The sequence below is a fragment of the Cephus cinctus genome, unplaced genomic scaffold, assembly GCF_000341935.2.
Source record: "Cephus cinctus unplaced genomic scaffold, Ccin1 Ccin1_scaffold0299, whole genome shotgun sequence".
NCBI classification, from domain to species: Eukaryota; Metazoa; Arthropoda; class Insecta; order Hymenoptera; family Cephidae; genus Cephus; species Cephus cinctus.
Genome location: NW_014333002.1, coordinates 118,061 through 141,820, shown reverse-complemented (window position 1 = coordinate 141,820; position 23,760 = coordinate 118,061). Strand labels below are relative to the sequence as shown.

General features: G+C 36.5%; 1 protein-coding gene across 4 annotated transcripts in view; it reads right to left on the bottom strand.

The window, feature by feature from the left end:
• The window catches only part of LOC107266161 (probable G-protein coupled receptor CG31760), a 30,374-nt gene extending 10,076 nt beyond the window's left edge, over positions 1-20,298 (bottom strand). Inside the window, exons 1-6 of one of the 4 annotated variants that reach the window (XM_015736363.2) lie at positions 20,080-20,298; positions 8,413-8,557; positions 6,816-6,959; positions 6,454-6,649; positions 5,950-6,184; positions 1,494-1,628 (exon numbers count right to left, since the gene is read on the bottom strand). In XM_015736363.2, the coding sequence (XP_015591849.1) occupies positions 1,494-1,628; positions 5,950-6,184; positions 6,454-6,649; positions 6,816-6,938 (689 nt within the window). In that variant the 5' untranslated portion in view covers positions 6,939-6,959; positions 8,413-8,557; positions 20,080-20,298. Of the gene's footprint in view, positions 1-1,493; positions 1,629-5,949; positions 6,185-6,453; positions 6,650-6,815; positions 6,960-7,467; positions 7,636-8,412; positions 8,558-20,079 lie in introns of those variants that run through there. The other 3 variants (XM_015736365.2, XM_015736364.2, XM_025083425.1) reach the window with 3 other exon arrangements.
• Positions 20,299-23,760: the final 3,462 nt, after the last annotated feature.

Sequence of the window (23,760 nt, the reverse complement as noted above, 5' to 3'; positions counted from 1 at the left end):
CCAATTAGATAAAGTGAGGGTGCTCGGCCGTACGCGACTACAGCTTGGCAACGTTTCACAAGTCATTTAATATATACATATGTATATGGCGCATGTCCCAATCCGTTCTCCGTGTACCATTTTCTGCTCGTTGAATAGAGCAAGGGGTACAAGACGAATATTTATATATTTGAGAAGGCAAATGAAATAAGATTCGGACGAACACCTGCGAAATTGAATAAATAAAAAAGTTGCGTCAAAACTGCTTACTCATATATTAGCCACTGAGGTTATGTATGAACAGTACTCGGCGGATCGACGATGAAGTTTACGACGTTGCCGCGCTGCTGTTCCACGTAAGTTTACATGGTTCACACTCTCGAAGTTGTAACTTTCGCCTCGATAGTTTTATTACGTAAAACTTTATAAATAATCAATATAATTGTATGCTGATATATACGAAGAAAAAAACACATATTTTTCACTAATTGAAACAGCTGGCTTTATGACTTCAAAGCATCATAATAGTATTTCTATTTCTGTGAATATCATGTATATTGGTTCATCACAAATATTTTTTACGAATTAGGTATTATCTTTGAGACAAACGAAAAGATCCGTTATTTCGACAATTTTAATTTTTTATATTGCTTTATACATGTATAAACCGACCTACCCAAAAATCTTAAAAATATTTCAAGATGTCCTAAATAAGTACCTAAATTTGCGTTTGGGTACTGTTAATCCCTCTGTCGAAATGATTCTTTTTCGTAAAAAAAAACAATTTCGACGATCTATTTATTCATAGTACTTTTGCCCCAAATGGTTCACTTCACATGGTTACCGTAAATGTTCCTATTATCAGAAGTTCAGGAATTCATGCAGGCTAAAGTTTTCGGATGTTATCTAACACTGTTCCAGAGGGGTGAATACGCTGAGTACAGCCAATGTTATTCCCATTTAACGTGTACTGAAAACGCTGACTAATTTGCAATTCCAATATTTCCTGGAGTTAAATGTTCTAGTAAGGAAAAAAAGATTTTCACCGTATTCTTTAGCGGGACGTGACATTGACATAATAAGAGCAAATTTCTCCACGAATAAACTCAAGTATATAAATGTTTCTTTTTGAAGAAAATTGGAATGTAAAATTAAAAAAAAACGATTTTGAAGATATAATCCATTAGGGGTATACTGAATAAATAAGAAGTTAGGACTTACTCGCGGTAAAGTAAGCCCATAAAAAGGTATTTAGAGGAGAATGTATAAGTAATGATGATAATGATAACATTACTTACGTTAGTAGTAAACACGGTTATTCAGCCATACGAGCTTATTAACTGAACTTGATTTTATCGTATGAATTAAAAATAAACAGGGTAACTGGTGCAATGCAACTGAATGAGACTGTATATATTTCCAAAAACGAATAGTAATATAAGATATTAAATAACTGCGTGAAATATTTCATATTTATACATTATATTGATATAGGTAGACTATATTTGACTCACCCATGACGCATGTCCGGTGGCCTCACGTTGATGCTGTAGGAGATCAGCCATCTTTGACTCTTGCAGGAGAAATACGGGAGGGTCCACCAACCCCTGTAGGATTCAATCGGCGGTGACTGCATGAATTTCGGCGACCTGGGATCACACGCAAACGCCACGACCGCCATAGAAACTTCCACCTTCCACTCGATTCGCGTCTTGAGTGCGGATTTTGCAATTCACGCGTTAATCAGTTAAAATCATCGCGTGCGTTTTAAACGCTTATAACGTAAATATATTTTTTCAAAATTTTTGACTCGTTCAAAGATCTCTTTTTCTCTCTGTATTTCTGTCTCTCTTAGACGCTTCTTACAGTTTCTATGACTTGACGTTCGTATATATAGGAGGTGAGATGACGATGAATGATCGTGAAGTACAAACGAAAAAATTATACATATGATTGATATCTATTCTCGACCTATTCACATCACAATGACACTTCTCGACACGCGGTAAAAAAAATGGATCACGACGCAAAATGAAAAATCGGTGATCACCTTCTATTTTTTCTCTAAATATTTGATGGCAATTAAAAAAAAACGCATCTCGAGAGGCAGTCGCAGTGGGTTTTTGGTCTTATTTTTTTTCTTTGAGAATCCGAAGGATCTGCGAACGAGTGTGGTGCTTTTGTTGAAGTGCATGAAATCGCAGTGCGTGTGCGCGTGCTCTTTGCTTCTTGTGCAGGAATTCAAAATGACAATCGGCCGTATAGATGGTTATGGGAAAAATGCGTGCGTGCGTGAATAGTTCATTAAAGGCAGTGCCAGTGCATTAAAAAAAATAAATCCGCTGAAAAGTTCTTTTATCATAAAAATATTGATCGCGAATAAATTTTCTGCGGATTTGAAAACTCCAGGATCCTCGAAATCGTAATTGTTATAAATTTCTAATATACAAGTATATTCAAGCCAAGCGCATCGCACGAAGTTAACTATATCGTTTGATTTTTATAGTAGAACCAACTTCAGCCGATGCCTTTGTACCGAATAACTCTGTATAAGATCACGGGACCTTGTCTGCCTATACCTAACCATCCTTATTTCAGGCTTAGAGTGATACATCAGTCCAAAAGTACGACCCTTGTCTACCTTAAATAAAAAATATTACAGATAGCCATAAAATTTAAACTAAGAGATAAAAATTTGAAACTACTCGGAATCACCCAATAAAAAATTTCATAAGCCCTATAAATTTTCATCAGTAATATCAAAATTGAGTCTATCGTAAATTTTTAAATCAACACACTCGGTTTAGTCACGTGCCAATTACAAGTCACGTAGAGCCCGTATCTGCTTGGATCGATTATTCTTACGAGGATCCCGTTAATGTTTTCCTTATTTATTATATTACGTCGTATAGATAAAATATATAGTGCGCACATAGTACAGGAATCATAGGGTAAATATATATTTACTGGTATCACGTTATCAAAGAATATATACAATGTAGAACATTATATTCAGTCTGAAATGATTTGCGTGGTCTACGTGGATCGTCAGAAAAAATATTGGTATCGTATCACCAAGGATAAAAAACATAAAGAGAAGCGTTTCAAAGGTGTCCCCTAAATTCAATGCCGTCCCCATTCGACATTAAATAAACCTATTTGGCGAAAAGCCTACAAAAGGAAAAGACAGCCCATAATTCCAAGTGAGTTTTCAGCGTCTATCATTGCGTGACGTCGATAACTTGAGCGACGTAAAAAGAATGAAAAGTGTCAAAAGTCAAGGATTTGGGTATCAGGCATGATAGTTGATGGCAGGCTAACTGCACAAAGAAAAGATCCGTCCTTTCGCACCCTTGCGATAACAGAAGACAACAGATGGATCAGGGTCACTTTGTACAGCTCCCTATGCAGAAATTCAAATGTGTTTGGTTTTCATTGGTATTTTGAAGAAAAAGAGGTTTTACCAAGTAAAGACTTATTTAAACTTTCTCATCAATTCATTGAAGGCTTTTAGGTTTTGTGCCTCTGAAAGTAATGGAGAACGTTCCAGAGGGAATTAATTCATAAGACACTAGATTCGGTAGTTCAGCATCTCTTTCAGGACTAAATAAACGCTTCTCTCCAGATTTTCCATCCATCGGTCACGAAAATCAATGTATAACAAATTTCCATTTCGGCGAAGAGCAAAACCAGAATCATCCATAAATTCCTCGCGTGTCATTGTGAATCCACGTGTTCCTCATTTTCTGATTATTTTCGAAATTTCCTGAATAAGAATCAGATCATATACATATATATATTGTAACGTTCATTTTAGATGCCACAAAAGTCCCGATTTGGTACTCGCGTGCCTTTGATCACGGGACACCGTCCCTCGGATAGAATCCGACTGTACCGGCCAATAACTCCGGAAACCCTATTATAAATTTAACAAAGTTGGGCTAATTTCTATTTGTACAATAATTTCATTTGATACACCGAATCAACGCCGAGGAAGACCCTCAACCAGCACAAGAACAACACCTTCTCCAGTCTCGCCAGAAGGAAGCTGCCTACGGCTACGTCAGGAAGCGTAGAAGAACGTCACCACCCTCAGACAGCTCCATCCCGCCACGGGGGACTCCGAATAGAGTAGGAAGCTGACCCGACGAGAAAATCGCCATGGGCGAGCTATAGTAACGTCAGTCCAGGTGCCGATGACCAGTTAACGACATCCGTACTGAAGAGGAAGTTCAAGGAGCCATCCTAGACCGATGAGTCACGACCATCCGCCACTCCAACGTTCCGTCTACACAGGACAGGACGACGGTATCCACCCGGCACAACCTGGACTTTGAGAAGACGCGGCAGCACTTCTGGTCGATCGCCACTACGTTCTGAATCTCGCGAAAAGGCGGCGTAGGCTAACGTATCGTACGTAACTTCTAATGGAACATAAATTTCTTCCAAGTATCGCAGCTAAACAATCATATGGAGGCTCCGGTTAATATCTGCTCTCGTAAAGAGCATCCAGCGCTGGTTAGTAGTCAAATAGTTTCGTATTCTTGAAAAAAATAACGAATTAGCCCATTGGCATTTTTCAAATACTTCGCGCGTAAACCCTGATTGGCAGGACACTTCCACGTAGGCGATTGGCCCAGTGGACTCTACTAGACCTACCGAGAGGGAGCTAGCTCCGACCGGTAAGAAGAACCCATCGAGTGACATATTCGCGTTGACATCCATCTTGGCCGGTGCGTTCCCGAGTAAAAGAAAAGAGTGTCAAAATCGTATCTGCATCGTTAACGGTAAGCGTCTCGACGGCGAAGAGACGAACTCTTTTAGTAGTTTGAAGGTAGAGTAAAGATAGATAGATATTTTTTCGTGCTTAGCATCCCAGTGTTGTTTGAGGAAAAGATTTCGTGCCCTAGCGTGAATTCTTATAGTATTTCTTATTTTCATTAGTTAACTTCAAACATTCTCGGTGACCCTGGAGAGTTACCGTAAGGACCCATGAACTACACCTTCTCGCACGTCTGAGAAATAGAACGTTCGTAGAATACCTTAAGATCTTATATTTCTCTTTCTAACACACTTTGTCTTATGCATTCTGTTTCGCTATTGTTACGTACCTTTAGTATACTTTGTCTAGTCTATTCTGTTTCTTTAGTCTCTATTATAGTGTTAATTGAATTCTAATAGTTTCTAAGTTGTAATACTCTCTAACCTACTCTTTCTATACGCTACTCGATTTCCGCCTGTAGAGCTAACGGTACGCGAACCTTACGAGTCGTTTCGTCTTTCGTAAGACGTTGCTTTAAATTTCCGAGTAGTTTATCTTCCTTTCAATATTCGAACTCCATAGGTTACAGAAATAACGTATATCGCCTATTAATTTATATCTCAATGGTTTCACGTGTCCGCAAGGACCTTGTATAGCGTGTAATAATTTTCGTATTCTATTTTGTTCACGTGTCCCGTGCAGAGCCTAGTCTCGCGTGAATCCACATTTGTATTTATTTTCTAGCCCCTTACCATTTTGTTTGATTAATTCGGATTTTATAAGTCCCAAATAAAAGGGCCAATATTTACTCCTACTGATTTTCTCGTAATTTCTCAATCTACTTTCTTCTTACCATCTTCACGTTACCCGTCCCTCTGCCGTAACTTTCCGCTTCCTTCTTACTAGTCGGAGTCCTCTTCATTTTTTCAGGACTTTTGTTTGTCTCGTGACGCAACGGTGCGTCTGACCTCCATTCGGCATTTGTATCATCGCGAATTATTTTGCTTTTGTTTCACGGAAAAATCTTAGAGTATCGTTATATATTTGTGGCACAATCGGACTGTAACGCTACGGATAGTATTTGGGGAATTGTGTCTTAAAACTTACGTCACAATATATATATTCTTCAGAATTTCTCAGACTCGTTTGCTCAATGTATACCGAGACTAAGGGAGGATTTCATGGGATGTGCGTATAACAAGTCAAACCTTAATCCCGTACTGTCTCCGGCATCCTCGAACCAAGGTAAATTAGGATCAGGTCGTGATCCTGACTGTAGTTCGTGATTCTCAACCTTAGAAGGTTCTCCTACGCTTCCAGGACTCCTCTTCAACCACGTGGCGCTGACAACAATCCCGGTTGATGCGTTCAGGGCGATAACACGAGTCTGAACGGCGTCACTTACCGAACCAAGTAACGACCGAGCAACGGCGTCTAAAAGAGCTGTTGAAAAAAAAGAAACAGCGTCACCAAGTTTTCAAGAATATTTTATCTCCTTGTACGCAATTCCCAAGAACCATTAATCATAATCATAACAGTTCTTGGAGTTCATACCTAGCCACGTGATTCTTCCTTTATATACACAAAGTAATATATACTATATGGGTGGTACTCTAGCTTGTAGGATCGATATATTATATATAAAAGACACTCGACTATACTTATATATATATGCGTATATGTGTAGATATATAGGATATATAATAACTCACTATTGTGTCGCGTAACCCCAAGATTTTGAAGCATCATGGCGGCCATATCCGCCTTTTGACGAGAAGTATCATAGCGGCGTGGGTCTAGAGCCGCTGTCGTCGGTAGGGACTTATAACCTGACGTGGTCGTGCAATCTTCTTCCAAAGTACCGGTCGATGCAGCTTCTATCACGTCCAAAGCTTCTTCCAGTTCCACCTTATAGCCAAAGGCGGTTCAGGAAAATGATAAAAGGGATATAGAGACAAAGAAAGTCAAGGATCAAATAATAGTAATTCTGACAGCTATGCTCTAACGTGTGCGATAGGAATTCTCGAGGTGGAACAAAACATAGTAATTTCATGGTTAATCTAATTTCCTTTACCCGTTTCAGTTCTGCCACGCTGGTCGAGACTGAAGATGGCATCGAGGTAGGACTAGCTTTTGTCCTCGAAGCGCAGGCCATCATTATCGCTGGAAGTAGGGCCGCGAGCCAGGACGTGCCCATCCCGCGCCCTACTCATTTGTCCTTAATTAAATAAAGAGTTAATGAATTATTATTGTTGCATATATCTTTACATCGTTATATCATTGAATTATTTAGTGAAAACCCAAGGCTTAGTTGCTTATAAAATAAGATTGCAGATTCGAAACAAGAGTTATCTGACTGGTTGATATTAGCTGGATACTCTTTGATGTATTTATGTATACTTGGTTATTCAGTCCAGACGGACTACCTGAATATGGTTTTACCAGAAGAATGAAATGTACGCGCTCACTTCAGGTGGTACAGTTGGACTAAATAATATGATATATTTAACGATGTATTTATTAAATGTTAGGTAGGGAGGAGTCAATGGTATCGCTAAAAATTTCATAGGCTAGTAATGCACAACGACCTCCTGAAAATTTGTAATAAAAAATTTGGAATATTTTATGAAGTTACAAAAAAAAATTCAGCGATATATATGTATTTATTTTATAATTAAACTTGTTTAACAAATTATATTTGTTTATCAACAATTATTTTTTATCACCTTTTGAACAGATTCCTTGTTTGGGACTCCGAACCTTTTCTTTACCATGCGATAACCATACCATGTGCGCTGAATTCCGCTTTAAAAAAGACTCAAAAACCTGGTACAGTAGAACGTCAATGATCCGAATACAGATTCGGTTTTCCGAACGACTTTGTCGTTACATACATTGTTGCGCGTCTTAGCGAGCAAGCCTTCTCACAGTGAGGCGTTTGAGGCTTTCGAGACAGCGATGGAGTGATACGAAAAGCAGCCGGAATGTTGTCCAACGCGACTGCTTCTCCTCAAAAGATTGCGTTATTTGGCAGCGCAAAAACGAGCTTCTGTTATGAAGCAGAATAAAATCCTCGATTTCTTTCCAAAGAAATACATAGATTCTATTGACGAAAAATATGATATACGTATATAAATATTAATATATTAAAGATATCGGGTGTCGTTGAATATGTGTATACATATTCTATTCTTTTCAGCGTTTCGATCTTGCCTTTTTCCCAACAAACTCCGGTCATCCGAATTTTCGATTATCCGAATGGTAGTCGGTTCGATTAGTTCGGATAATCGATGTTCTACTGTATTTACAATTTTCGGTTACATTTTACTCGCATGATAATGAGAAGTCCTGACGCCTCTTAAGTTTTAAATTCATTTTATAATAATTTAAATTAAATTTACCGCCTAACCTCGTTTATCCGCAATGAGAATACAGCCAACATATCCTCTATGCGCCAACGCAAGGAACTAACTATTATATAAGTATATAAGTTATATAAGTTTAACAGTATAAATAAAAAAAATATACATTTTCAGTACAAAATTTAAAAAATAATACATATTGCAGAAAAAATTTATTTTCAGTTTTTTTTAAGTATTAAAAGTTTGAATAAATAAACTGAAAAATTTTTATTTAAATAATAAAGAAAAGTTTATGGATCAAAACCGAACCTTTCTCCCACGCTCGTTCAAGTGGCGCTTGGTTTACGTTCTGGGTCATCGCGGTACGAAACCGCCCCTTCTATCAGCTGCAGCATCGTCACCGTTAACATCAAAGTTTGAAAGATTCCTTCAGCAGGTATTCATTGGATCGATACTGCGACAAAAAATGTTTCTTCTAAGTAATATTATTGGTAAATTTCTATATTGTTTTCATGCCCTATATTCTCTTTGTATAAGTCTGTGTATAAGTCTCTCTCTCTGTGTATAAGTCAGTATTTTTTTTCTAACAAATTATTTATCTCCTTGTCGAACCTTATTAGCATTATCGATTCTAATTATAAATTAGTTGATCCACCGCTGATAACTGGAAGGGCAATAAGGCCACTCAGTGTGCCTGTTAACGTTATAACCTCCTCTACACAAATTGCCATTAGATACCTTGCTAGTACTCGCGGTACATAATATTAGATGCAACAACGTCTATACACTGTTTACTTGTAAATCTAATAACCTAGATACACAAAGGGGCAAAGCAAGTTGGCTGTTAGGTACGCACGGTACGCACATAGATCCAATATCTAAGCATGCATTGCTACATAACGTGCATTCTATCAGCGCCACCAATTTGAAAAGTTTTCCGTTACGCGTTTTCAGCTGAACTTTTCAGGTGCACATACACTGAGGGTTGTTATATGGTCGTTGCCATTGGCAACGAGACAGTCGGTATAGTCGGACACCTAGACGTAGGTTTCTGCTATACCGACAGCTACCACAAGCAACAAGAATACATATAGTATTCAGACAGCTGCCGTTTCTGGCAAATGACGATTCTGAACAATTTTCTGGCAAATGACAGCAACCTTACGCTGAAACACGTGCTTAGAAACGATACCCGTGTTCGTACGCACGTAGAGAAGATAGCTGCGGATATTAATACATCTTATCGACTAAAACTGATGTACCATTTACTATTAACGAAGACAGTACTTATGTCAACGACAATATACGTTAGATCTGCTTCGTTACGCGTTCTGAATTATTACGCATCTGTCACATTTATACCAATAGCAGATATTCAATAAATAACCTGACAATAAAATACCTGGAAGCTTCATAACGTACTAAACTGTACTAACGTATCAAACTGACAATCACGTACGTAGGTATATTAATATATTAAAATGTCTCACAGTATATCGTTATAAGGTTCTACAAAATCTTTTTCTTCGATTGAATATTATTCATAATTAATTAATTATTAATATCTACGCCCTTTATACGGTCTATGTACTTGCGCGTATGGAAGCTATGTTTTATTTACATATATATAGGTATATATGTAATACATATGTGAACCTTCATATTCTTTATACACTCTACGCATAAGGGTAGGTTTATGTGACAGCGTGCAATAACCAAGTTCCCTAGGTGATCATACTGGTATGGTTGTTGTTTTTGTACATGTACAACAATAACAGGACGCAGCTTGTAGGTTGTATAGTAAGTAAATAGGGTTGCGGTGAGTCCGTATATAGCGGGGGGTAGAACTTATTAAAGGTTCAGTGAATCTCACGTGTCGCTAGTCAAAGGTTCAGGTCGTTGGAAAATAAGAGGCTGCGTCCACGCCCTTCTCTCTCTCTCTCTCTCTCTCTCTCACTCCCCCCCCTCCCACCCTCTCATGTTTCATTAAATTTCTTCCACGGTTCTACATGTTTCTACCAGCTCTCATAATACCGGTTAGTAGTAGCTTGAAATTTTGCCAAGGGATCTTGCTCCTCTTTTTCCAGGATCCACCTTCTCTTTTTCTCTTCAGATTTCAACATTTATTATGATTGAGTCTCTTGTTTTTCTATCTTTTTTATTTCCCGAAGAATCAAATGGAAATTAATTTATTCCTACAACGGAAGGTACCGTCTGGAAAACAGGGGGTGACGTTCCAACAAAGACCTAGACTGAAAATCCATTTTGTGAGTATGACGAAGGTACAGGTTATAGGTAAGGGTAGGTGTACGGGGGTGATAAAACATTTTTAATAAAGATGGCGCAATCGATAGCTATCTAGGATCAAGTTTAAGGTTAGTTTGCAAATTTCTTGATGACTCTTTTAAATAAGAAATGAGAGGCTCGTTTCCCTTGTTACGCGTAGTTTAATCTATCTTTTCTTGTTCTTCCTTTATCTTACTTCTCGTCCTCAATTCTCTTTCTCCAAGTAGCACTTGTCGCTTTAATTTATTTGCATACATGAATATTAAGGATTCTGGCTATTATTCGTTATTTGAGAATTTTTCAGAACTAGGAATGGCATCTTTAAACAGACAGATTAAAACGATGCCTTGAGTGTTCGCAAATATTTATGTGCAAATATTAGGGAGACCAGAGACGTAGTAGAATCTTCGCTTTGACAATGAAGTATCAGTAGTCCTCGTGGTAATCCTGTTCATCCCCTGAAGGGTTTAGACACAGTAGGATTACATGAACATCCCCATTGATTTCCCTTTTCAAATGCCATGGATTTTCCGTCATTGATTATGGAGTATATTATAGTTCCAGTGGAATCGATATATTGTAAGAAAGAAAATTTCGTTGTGCTGAATTAATTTATGTACCGTAATCAGGATATCGAAATCATTGAGATACTTCGCAGGGTATACCGTATAATATAATACATGAAATATACTTGTATAATAAAAACAAACTTTCGCGTATAATAAAAACAAATTGTCGTTCTATATTATAACGTTCCGTCCTTATACCCATCCATCTTTTAGCATTTTTTTACCCTTATTCATTCTCTATGATGGATACTTTAAAAGCCTCACATAAAAATGCATAGCGTACCCTGAAGGCGCATAATTGTATCTGAGAGCTGCTCAAATCCTACAATTTCTCAAAACTCCTATCGACCTTTCACTGCGACGCCGATAAAAGGAAGGGAAATAGGACTCTTAAATCTTTGGTACTGTATAATTCCCTTAAAATTAGTCATAGCGACTGGAATGGAAACAAACAAGTTCTCAAGCGTTATTAACCGACACGCGTTAAACACAATAGAAATACCCAAAAGCCGGTTCTTGAAGTAACCACTGATCCAATTTATTAAAATTAAAATATTAAATCAAATTTCAAAAACATCGAAATGACAAAAATCCTTATTCCTACCAAAAGCAACGTATTGCTCCTGAGAATATAAGCAGCGGATTACTCGGTAACAAACCATTCGATTCGTTCGATCCAAATCCTTCATACAAGTATACACCAAAAGGCGACAAGTAGCAGTGAAGTCTCGAAAATAAAAAAATTCTAAAAATAAATTAGGAAATCTATCCTGCTTTTCACAAAAAACCAGTGAACAGTATTGTACTGCAAATTGTGGGGGCTCATCCTTAGCATTTCCTAGTCTCAGGGAGCATAATGTTCTCATCTAAGTATCAGTAAATCAGGTATCCTTCGTAAGTTGTCTGCCGTAAAGTCAATGTGCCGGTGCTGTCTGAAATTGACCTAAGCACCAAATCATCAAACACCCGAAGAGCTCAGCTCCAAACCTCATTCTGATATCTCTTAGTAACGGAAAGGACCTCCTTAAAACATCTGTTTCAATCTGCAGTCAATTTATTGTAATAGAACTGTCAGGAGTGCAGAGCCACTTCATGTCCAAGGACCCACGTGACAAGACTCATCTTCCAACGTCATTGTGATTAGTAGCTGTCTGAGTCAAAACCTCTTCCAACGATGATACATTTAGCGACCGGTGATCGGCTCGATCACCTGTGGTTCTGAGCCATTATCGTGTTTACTCTTAGCTGGTTTACAATTACCGGACGCATCGTGCAGTCCGCTGTATTGTTATTCTAGCTATCTCTTTCCCTCTCCGGGGAATCAGCATAGAGAAAGGATAGAGACAAACACTCCATGGCGTCTACGAATTGACACAAACACTGTACAAATTCATAAGAGTATGTGTATGTATGAAAGAGAGAGAAAGTAATATAAAAATAAGTGTCTTTAATATTTAATTAATGACTAGGACAATAAATGAAGATCATTTTTATTTTAAAAATCTAATTTCCTATAAAGACGTCTGCGGGGTGTACAAACCTCCTAAAAAGGCTTGCAACTCCGATTCCTCAAAAATCCCAAAATGTCTACAATACCTATTATCACGTTTGAGACTATATGATATGTGATATACAATGTGTCATACAGTAGTCCTGAAATCCGTATGAAATATTGCTTATGAACAATCCTTAAAATTTTCTCCACGTTTCATTTCAACCATCACTCATCCCTTATATCTTATAGAATTTGTTTTATGTATTCTGCTTCCTTTTTGACATAAAATGACGTACCGCCGTGGCTCAGGATACCTGTACAAATCCATATTTCAGCCCAAAGGTTCAACAAAGATATTCCACTCTTCGCGATTCAAGCCGTCAAGGGATCAAGGTATTGGAGAAGTCAGTGACAAAAGCCAAGCATAGCACAGAATAAACGGACATTTATAGGACCTTCGTGGACCGTCATACACCATCCCCTGTGTTGGGGAGGGGGTAGGGGGTCAGAGCGCCCTGATTAGACCTATTTTTTCAGTGAGTTTTCAATTAACTTAAAAAATCAATGAAATTTTGACTGTTCTTTTTAGAGAGGATGTATCGAGAATGTGTTTCTGATAGGATTTTTCGAAATTCGTTAACTTGAGAAAATTAGGAGCATGATCTGGATAAAGATATTAATTACCGATGTCATACATGGAGATCGATTAACCAATTGCGTTTCAGTATTTAGTGCAATAAAGTCATCTTATTATTTATGCATCGTGTAAAAAAAAAGTGTCACGCTATGAATCGATATTTCGAGGCGTAGGTTTTAAGATCAGCCTCGGGTAAGGAATATATTCTTATATAGAATAAAGCAACGTAAACACTTTTTGTTTGAGAGGTTAAGAATAGGAAAAGTCCCGTCAAACAGAATGGAAAAAGTTTTCTTACGTAGAAGCCTTCAACTGACTTTACACTTAGTATTATCAAAAAATTTAATGGGATTTCTATGAACACTAATCAAGACCTGCGCCCACCTAAAGCTTCTTAGTAAAGAATATTTCGTGATATTGTAACAATTTCTTGAAAAATCAAGCAGTTAGGAAACTTATACATATATATTCAAATTCAACTTAGGTGACAGTCTTAATATTTTTTATTAAAATCTTTTATACCGTCTTCATAGCCTAGCAGACGCATTGATCAAATTTTTAATACATTTGCGAGTTATAATTTTCCAAATTTTCTAATTAAACAAAGGCTCAAATTCTAACAATTATTTTATTGTCCAAGTTTTTGTTTTTTAAAATACGTTACACAAAAATTAATCGATATGTTGGTTTGTTATAGATTCTACAATGTCAGAAATAATTTTCAAAAAAATTGGATAAAACTTCGATACTTAACTTTTAACAAGAAAAACGTGAAAATAAAGTTTCGAGTGAATCAAGTTTAAATGTTCACTAACTGAAAGCGTATTGAGATTCAAAATGAAATTTTTCAAAATCTTATTTTTCAAAATATTCGCTCATTTTTTTATTGACTGTCCCCTTAACAAGAAATCTGCACTAGAGCATCCTATTCCAGATTTCGATAGACCCTTCTACATATAATAGGGCTTGACTGTGCTTATCGGGTGTCCAAACCAGGAAGTTCACGTCATTAAGCACTATTGGATTATACTGGTCGATAGTTTCAAACACAGCGACGCGTAGGTACCTGATTTCACTCTTCATCGAGCAAAAGCTCCCTTTTATTTAGCTACAAACTCAGTCTTGGTTTATACTTGAGTTCAACGACAAGGGGATGACTGATGATAAATTCCTGAATAGTTCGCGATAACCAAGTGTATCTTACGATACAACCCTAATCTTGGGGAAATAACGTGACATCGCTACAGAATTTGGATGTGAATGATACTTCACTAATTAAGTAAATTTGTAAGAAACAAGTAAATTTGTAAGAAATCTATACTACTGAAACTTGTGACATGACGTAAACAATTCGAGCAACCTTGCAGGTACCACGGTACATACGACGATACTACAATACAGGGCTGTGTTGGCAAGGGAGAGAAAATAGAATAAATGCCACCTGTCGATTCGACTCTGAATGTACAGTAGTACCAACCCCCAGTCTGATATGCTGCTCAGTCTATTCTAATATGTTCATGCAACCTAGGGGTAATTTTACTGGATAAAATTGTACAGTTCACTCCTCGCGATTCCTTTACTTTTTTCTTCCACTACTTCCAAGAGACCAGATTTACTTGGCTAGAAAGAATTCTTAGTCTGTTCCATTTCCAGTAAAATGCATTCACCCTTACATTACACCCCTGACGCGCACTCCAATATGCATCAGGTAGAAACATCCCCGTCTTACATTCAGGGTTTTCTCTTTGCGTTGAAAATGTCAAAGACCTTTCGACTGGTTTAATAAAAACTATCAATTTTATATGATAATCTGTACAAGAAGTTGAAATATCAAATAATTATATAGGAACAGCAAATTGGAAAACCATGATATAGAATGTATATAAATTGTTAATTGTAAGATACAAAGTGAGCATAGGAAGATGAAAACATTTGAAATTTAATTAAATAGCTTGGTGTGCCACCCTTAACTCGAATCCCCTGTAAAATGAAACAGACTCTGGAGGGTAAAAGTAATATTGGGGAGTGAACAGAGAAACTTTATAACATACCAATGTAGATGACGCACTGTACATCCTAACCTCTCCATACCGTTAGTTTCCACTTGTTTTCTTTATGTGGTGAATAAAAAAATAAGAAAAAATAAAATATAATAGGGAAACTCAATCTTCACAACAATCTTGTCGTCTCTTCATAACATGTATAGCACATGGCGTACAGTTGTAAAAATTCATAAAATATCGTTCTAGAAGTCGTCAGGAGAACACTTTTGTATTATTTGCCTATGCTTTCGCAAACACGCAACGTCCAATCTGACTTATTATTCCTGAGAAATACTCTCACCCTGTTCTACGAAAGTAGAAAAAAAAAAAAGAAAAGGAATACAAAAAAAATATAAAATATTGCTAAGCCAGGTAAAAAGCATATAGTCAATGCGGCAACACTGCGATGTCTGTTCCCTACAATCTAGGACGGTAAATTTTAATTCATTTAACATTTATTTGATATTTAACAAAATTATAAGCAGTATCTTAATGTCTTACGTATTGTAATATAAAGTAAACTAAAATTCTATTAAAGTAGTATTAAACAGTTTCGAAGAATGTTTATCTTTAAATTGCCCTCGCATAAGGAATTCCATCTCTCCCTACTAGCAAATACTGATAACGCCCCTCCATTCGTCTGATAATGGAGTCTCATAGCGTTAATGTTTTTATCGGAAAATTTCAGGGGGATTTCGAGGCCGAAAAAGCAGCCTAAAAGCCTAAGAGGAAGCTGCCCATCTGCTTCAACGGAAATAACGGATGATTGATTAATGTCCTGAAAATATACCCTGACTATATCGTATATCATAAGTCATTTGATAATTTCAATTATTGCTACTTTAATATCACGTAAAATAGAATAATTTCGATTTTACACGTTGATATTCAGAATCCTATAATTACGTCGAGTCATCATTTCGCTTCAAACAAATTAGTATTTCCCTTATCAGATAGTAATTTCGGACTATGCACTACATCACTTCGCCTGATAAATTGCTAAAATCCTTTTCGTAATGAAAAAAGTGAATTCCCACGAGTCGAAGTCGTCGAAGAAATAGCAAAAAGCACTACCTTCGAATATAAGGATCGATACGACAGGCCATTTTCGTCAAGTCTACTTTTATTTCGTTGAAGACTCTCCGGTACCTTCAACAAAACTTCAGTGCAAATAGAGCGAAGACGCTTCACGTGACACCCGATAATTCCGAGATCAAAACAAGGAAAAAAAAAATCTCAAAATTCCCTAAACCACGGTATAAAATTATAATGAAGAATTGTCAATAAATCCAATGCGTATGACTATACATAAAAAAGATGCAGACACCTATGAATAAATAAACCTTCATAAAAAATTCATTAATCGTAAGACCTATTCAGTTTTCGACAGAAGGACCACATACCTAAGCAGGCAAATCCTCTAATGATTCGTCATTAAAATTTATGACATTTTCAGCGAGTCGAGGCCGCGTGGTTACTTCGTTCTATATCCCGCAGGGGTGGATCGATCCAGCCACCTCCACAACCAGCCACCCCTACGAGTCGCGTTCGTTTCCGTGTCCCACAGTCCCACGGTAGATCCGCGCCCTTCTTCTTATTCTCCACCACAATTTCCTTCTGTATTATTTATCTGTTCTCTTATTTCGTAACTTTCCCTCTCTCCCACATCATATAATACATATACCTAACTATGTATACTTTTGATAGGTCGAAGGACAGAAATTGACAAGGGATGTTCTCTTCTGGAATGAGTCACTCCTTTACAGAAAGTCAACGTCCCTTAATCGAAAAAAAGGTATGAGTGGACAGATTAGGTCCTAAAAAGCAGTATATACACTAGAGTAGTAGAGTATGATTTATTCGATCCTGAACCATAGCTCTCTAAGGACCGCAGACGAAAATTAGAGTTCAGCGAGTAGGCATGTATATTATATATAACGAAAGAAACACATGCAAATAGGCATATCAAGTGCAGTGAGTATAGTTACGGTTATAGATGAGTATAAAGTAAACTAAGGTAATAGCTGCATAAGAGTAATACGTCTATTGCACTACTATAATAAAATGTGACTGTAACAAAGTTAGCAAATTTATATTAGATCAGAGTTAAGATTACTCTGCAAATATAAGGGGTGGATAGTTTTTAGATTTCACAAGCATCTAGTCGCAACTCATCAAATATTAAAATTTACCATGTCCCTTTATGAATAATTAACATATAATTTCGTATAATCGCGTTCCCTTAATGGTATGTAAATACGTGATAAAATATATGAAGTAGATAAATATCACCTATCTAGAGGTCCATGCGGTACAATTAATTATCAGACCCAAGAACGACCCCTATAACTCAACCAATATTATTTAATTATCAATCAGGGAGCGTGGGGGGGTCGTTATACAAAAATAAAAAGGAACAAAAGGTCTAACACTCGTCTCCTCTCATTACTTTTTTTAATAGACATCTAAGTATCCCTAGCCAGAGGCTGCCCTAGATTAATGAAATTCTATGCATATCTCTACCTGCGAGAGTTTATAGTGAGAGGGTCCTTTAAACGGATTTGAGAAAACATGTCAAGAAAGCTTATCACGAATTTTCAAGATCGCGAATGGCCATTCAGTGAACCCATGCACGTAGGGCTGACGTAAATTTTTATGAAGGATGATAAAACGCTATAAATATTTTTCTTTGTATTTTTTCATTTTTTTTATTTCCTTTAATTTTTTTTCTCCAGCATCATCATTTCGGATTCCACTCGAGAGGAAATGAAGTCGCACGCGAAGTCTTTTTGAAAAGTTTGTACTCATATAAATTACTCGATGCTTTACTTCTGCAAAGTACTAAGACGTGAACTGACGTTTTATGTGAATATAAAACTAATTGATGAAATGGCTCGACTAGTACATAGGTATGTTTTCATGAAATGCGATGCGACTGTCTCGGGCACTCACGCCACTTCGCTCACGTCAGGATGACATCTGATAGCCTATTAAGGTCAACTTCAGTAAAAAAATCGATCCTATTCGGTTTGGACCTCCTATTACTTTTTTATATCATCTCTCTAGTTGTTATGACTATTCACTGTCCTCGAATCGAATAGTAGTTATCGCATATGTACTGTACGTGACCATGGGTGGTTACCCTGTTTACAAACTGTGTATTATAAAATTATGATATATGCGTTCTTGACACTATCCACCGTGTTTCCATTTCTTCATTCTAGTTTCGATAAGTCATATAAAAGTGTCCTTGAATATGATAAAATTATAAATTTAAAATATTTCAAGAGAATTTCGATATTGTAGCTGAATTCATGCACGTTGTAACCTAAAAAACAAGAAACGTCCTGAAAATGTCTCAAAAAAGACTTCTGGCTGGCACTCTATTTTAGAATCAATTACCAGATACCTAAGGTCCGTTGAAAAATCATAAAGCTGATTATAATATCTGTACGACTGAATTTTTTAAAATATATAATCGAAGAGATACAAAAGGCAATAAATGAGAAAGGAAATGTTTTTGATCCGCTATTAGAAACAATCCCGTTTAAGCTCTCGAGTCTTTGTACGTAAAATAATTTCTTGCCCGTGGACGCCACCTTCCGGTTTCTAATAACACTGTTTTACTCTAGCTCCTTCACCCTGCAACAAGCAGCCCGGCCAATTGCTCCGACCTATGTTGTTTCTCTGCCATATCGCCTTCTTCCAGTTTTCCCAATTTTTTTATATCCATTAGTCCCCTTTTTGCGCGATTAGCATAGCCAGATCGATCGAAGGATATTACACGTTCAGGAACACGTGTTTTCCTAAGAGCAATGTAAACCTCTTGTAAGATGATCAAGGAAAATTTATTCCTATATTTCGAACAAACAAAAAACAATCGATTCTTTTCCACCCTTATTATTTTTTTGGATCTTACGATACCTAACGAAAACAGTTGAGTCTCGTTCTGAAAAATTATCACTCAACATCCAAAAGTACTTATAGAAATGATTTTCTTATACAACGATGACAATTATTATTGAAAATAATACAAAGATTCGACCTGACACGAGCTGACCTACGAGTAGAAAATAATTTCGCAAAAGGTCAAAGGTCACGGATCGAGTCAAATATCCTTACATAATAAATATGTACTATTTTGATTATATTCTTGTTTCAATATTATATTCATATTCAGATATTCTATTGTAATTCCATTACCATTGGTACATTTCCACGAGTCAATTTTTATGGATGATATCTCAGGCAACGATCCAAGCGCTGACGCACGAAAAGATTCGTATCACCTGAATTATCGTAGAACTTCATTATATTTTTCACGTTTGACGTAAAATCGAGAAATCATATATAAAATACATAAGTCCAAGACAGAAAAAGTTACAGCTAAAAATAATCTTGGAGATACCCTCAAACAAATAATCTACGAAAGGGTTGAATGACGCCTTCAAAAAAAAATCCTTTGAAGATTTAATCCGGCTTACAAAATACACCTGCCTACGATACCTCAGTGGAAAAACATGTTTTTTCAATATATAAGAATACTAAGACTTTTTTTTTTATAATCGATAAAATAATATAAAAATTATTGCGATTAATTTGAAAAAATACTACATGCTTTCGCTAAATAAACAAATGCTTCCAGCTTAGTTTAATTTACGGTATAATAATTAATTTATAAGATTAATCCAATAACGATTATACCTCGTTTACGGTGTACACAATTAATGAGAATTATGTAAATCTTGAGTAAATCACGTTTTGTTAAACGAGGCTCAATATCTAGTACAGACGGAAGGTTAAAATCGATTGAGCTGCGAAGCAGCGCTAGATGGAAGCAGAACAGAAGCGTGCATTAGAAATATAATGAGCTGATAAGTCAAAGTTAACAAAAATAAAGAATCAGGTAAAGGAAATGACGATAACAGTACATCAGGTATAACTTACTCGCAGGTGCTCACGGGACATATTTTGAAAAGCATCTTCCACAGATTTTAAATAAAATGAAAAGCATCTCGCACCATTACCTCGACGACACTACCGCGAAATGGAGACGTAAATAAGGGATGAAAAGTTTTGGCACAGCCTCTCCCTTACATAGCGCTTATCAAAGAAATATAAAAGCAAAACATCTACGATTCGGGGGGTTGAACCGCCCCTGACGATGGCTCGTTCGTGACTGCTTAAAGCCAACTCAGCTGTGTGGCTGGCTGGGGCTGGGGCGTGCGCTCTCCAACCAAGTCAAACTTTACCTAGGGAGATCTTCATTATCGTGCCCTTATGTGTCAAAATCCCAGACAGAGAGAGAAAGACAGACGAATTAGTCTTTGACGTCGAATGAGAATTAGACAAAGACATTAGAGCCCTATAGAAATATAAATAGAGTCCATTACTTAGCAACTGCTAACAACGTGTAGAGATAAATAGTAAAAACCTGCCTTTAGCACTGGAACAATGAAAACCCACGAAAATGTCGGTTTAAGATTTCTTGGTTCGAATTACAAAAATTATGAAGGTCTTTTTTTCCGAACTTGTGTTGACTTCACGGATAAAAGAAAACCGTAAATATTGGTCGTATTCCGAATAATTTTTTACAGGAGGACGTTGCAACGCCTCCAAACATTACATTATAAATATTACTAGCTCTGATAAGTGTTCTATATGTTCTTAAACAAATTTTTTCATTTCACATAGTGACAGTGCACTTTATTGAATCTCGGGGAGCTTGCTGTTCGGCGATTCTTACCAAGTGGAATGCGAAAAGTAAAAGTGAATGTTTAGGTTTGTAAAATTAAGGAACGCCATTGGCAAAGGGTACAAATGATGTCAATATATTTGTGCTAATGCAATTTTAAATTATGCACGTCCATTGGAATTATTTCAATTAAATAAAATATATCTGAAGTGTATGCCGAATATGCATAGACATACTTATCACGAGTCACCCGTCAAAACGCTATTCGAGTGCAGGTAAAGTTTTGATGATTTTTTCATTGGATTTTGTTCCTCACAATATTATCCAAATAAAACATATCCGCTCATATTTGACATACGTTTTATATATATCTTATACAATGGAAATAAATTATAGATAGAAGATATAAATATAGATAGAAGATAACAAAAATTAATTGAATTTTTCGTGCGCATCGAAACGAAGGATAAACGATGAAATAATATCCAATGTTTGCAATTAAGATAAACAGTGTTTATTACGAAATTGAGAAATTATACTATATGTACAGTGTAAAAAAAATTATTATACGTAACTTAATAATATTTGTTTGTATTATTTTTTGCATTGTTACATCCACGGGCACGACTGTCCTTCGTTGTTTCTCGCGATTCCCTTTTGCACTACGGTATTGGTTTTTGGTTTTCCTTTCGGCAACAACCAAAGAACGACCGTATGTGGTCCATCTCCAATTACAATACCCATAATTAATTTATATCAAGCATTCGAAAGATATATAATTGATGAACGATGCTTTGATAGATAATCTACTTGTCGATTGTCAGGATCTTTGAGTTTTTCTAGCTTTTCGGATTTCACTAGTGTTCACTCCTACAGACTGAATAATTCAAATATCTCCAAGAGCAGCACTACGAGAACTGAGCTCAATTCTCATGTTTTCACGGGATCCGAAAAATCTACATGTAAATTTGAAAAAGCACCGTATCAACTGGCTCGATATTAGTGCGTGACAACGTGATATTTGCCTTCGAAGAAACTGATCGATCCGGCCTTACGAATTGGCACTGTAATATTCACCAGCAAAGTATTCGCGGACTGCACGTACAGACTTCAAACAATCGATATATCCTGTCTTGTTTTCCAGCGCGGCAACTGGCCGGATGGTATGATTGAACTCGCTTTCGTCAGAACCAGTGATATAAATCATATAAATAATATTTATCATATAAATAAAAGAAAGCACCCTTCGTTTGTCGAGTAGCCAAAATACATTTTTAAGAGGCACGCTTCCATTTCTTACACGATATTTTTTATACAAATACGCTTTGTTTCGTTGCATTATAATTAGTGCAGCGATATCTGAGCGAAACGTCTGTTATACCTAACTGCAGTGTAATTATAACAAGCAAATTGAAAAATAAATACAGAATATTTTTATATTCACAAATTGGGGCGCCACTATTGGAATAATGTCATTAGCATTAACTAACATTGATCCCGTTATATGAATTTATACGCTATCGCCAGCATTGTAAATTTTCCGTATCTATTGTATTAAAAAAATAACCGATGACAATATTAAATTTTGAAAAGTACGAAAGTCACATATCAGTCGCAGTTTTATCTTGCGCATAATAAACCGCAGTGTTCGTTGCTAATGATTCAGTGTACACTTTTCTTTCGAGTTTCGCGAATGAAATTTGCAAATTGAAAGGTGACATTGTAACATTAACAAGCGTGATAAAAACATCTTTTTCTGTCGAGATAAAAGAATTAACGTGTATCTATACCAATTTATTTTCCATCGACCACTCTAATTGCGAAGTTCTCTTTCTAAGATACCTACATAGGCTAGGATTTAATACATAGAAAAGAACCTTGGTTGTTTCAGTATTACAAAAGTATTAAAGAAAGAGTAAAATCGAATCAAAAAGTTGCAATCTTAATTTCAACGAAGTAATAATAAAGTACAGTAATAATATCGATTAAAATTAATTAGATTAATCATAATCATTATTCTGCAAAATATTGTTTTATTCGACGTTTCTTCTATTTTGATCGTCGAGAATATTGGAAAATTTTTACGATAACTTCATCCTACGTAAAAGTAAATGCGGGATCTTATATATAATTTTGATAGCTTTTCGTGATAAGAAAGTCGACAGAGAGCTTGAACTTTTTTTTTTATTTTAATATTGGACTCGTTAAGTCGTCAGGATTTGATACCAACACCTACAGGGTGTTCGTTATGAAACGCACTGTAGTAATACCGTTGCATTCCTTATCAAATTCTAAAAATAAGCTTTCGTGTCGTTAAGCTCGAAGAATGGTTCGAGTCGGGGCAAAGCTTTGTTCGATGCCAAAGAGGCAGGAGAATAAATTACACGTGCATATACGTATACAGAGTGTTCGTTATGAAACGCACTGTAGTAACATCGTTGCATTCCTTGTCAAATTCTATAAAATACGTGTATTTTAATTTTTTATTTCATATACCAAAATTTTGAGATAATGAAGGTTGAAGTTGCAGTAATGCGGCCAATCAGAACGCGTTTAAACGAAGCGTAGATGACGTCGCGAGCCAGCCCGCAAGACCTGCTTGCCCTAGGCCAATAACACTAAGAGTATCGTCGTAGTGTCCCTGTTTATCTGCATGTAATTGAGTAAGATACAAGAGACGATACTCTTAGTGTTATCGGCCTTGTGTAAGCAGGCCTTGCGGGCTGACTTGCGACGTCATCTACGCTCCGTTTAAACGCGTTCTGATTGGTCGCATTACTGCAACTTCAACCTTCATTATCTCAAAATTTTGGTATATGAAATAAAAAATTAAAATACACGTATTTTATAGAATTTGACAAGGAATGCAACGATGTTACTACAGTGCGTTTCATAACGAACACTCTGTATACGTATATGCACGTGTAATTTAT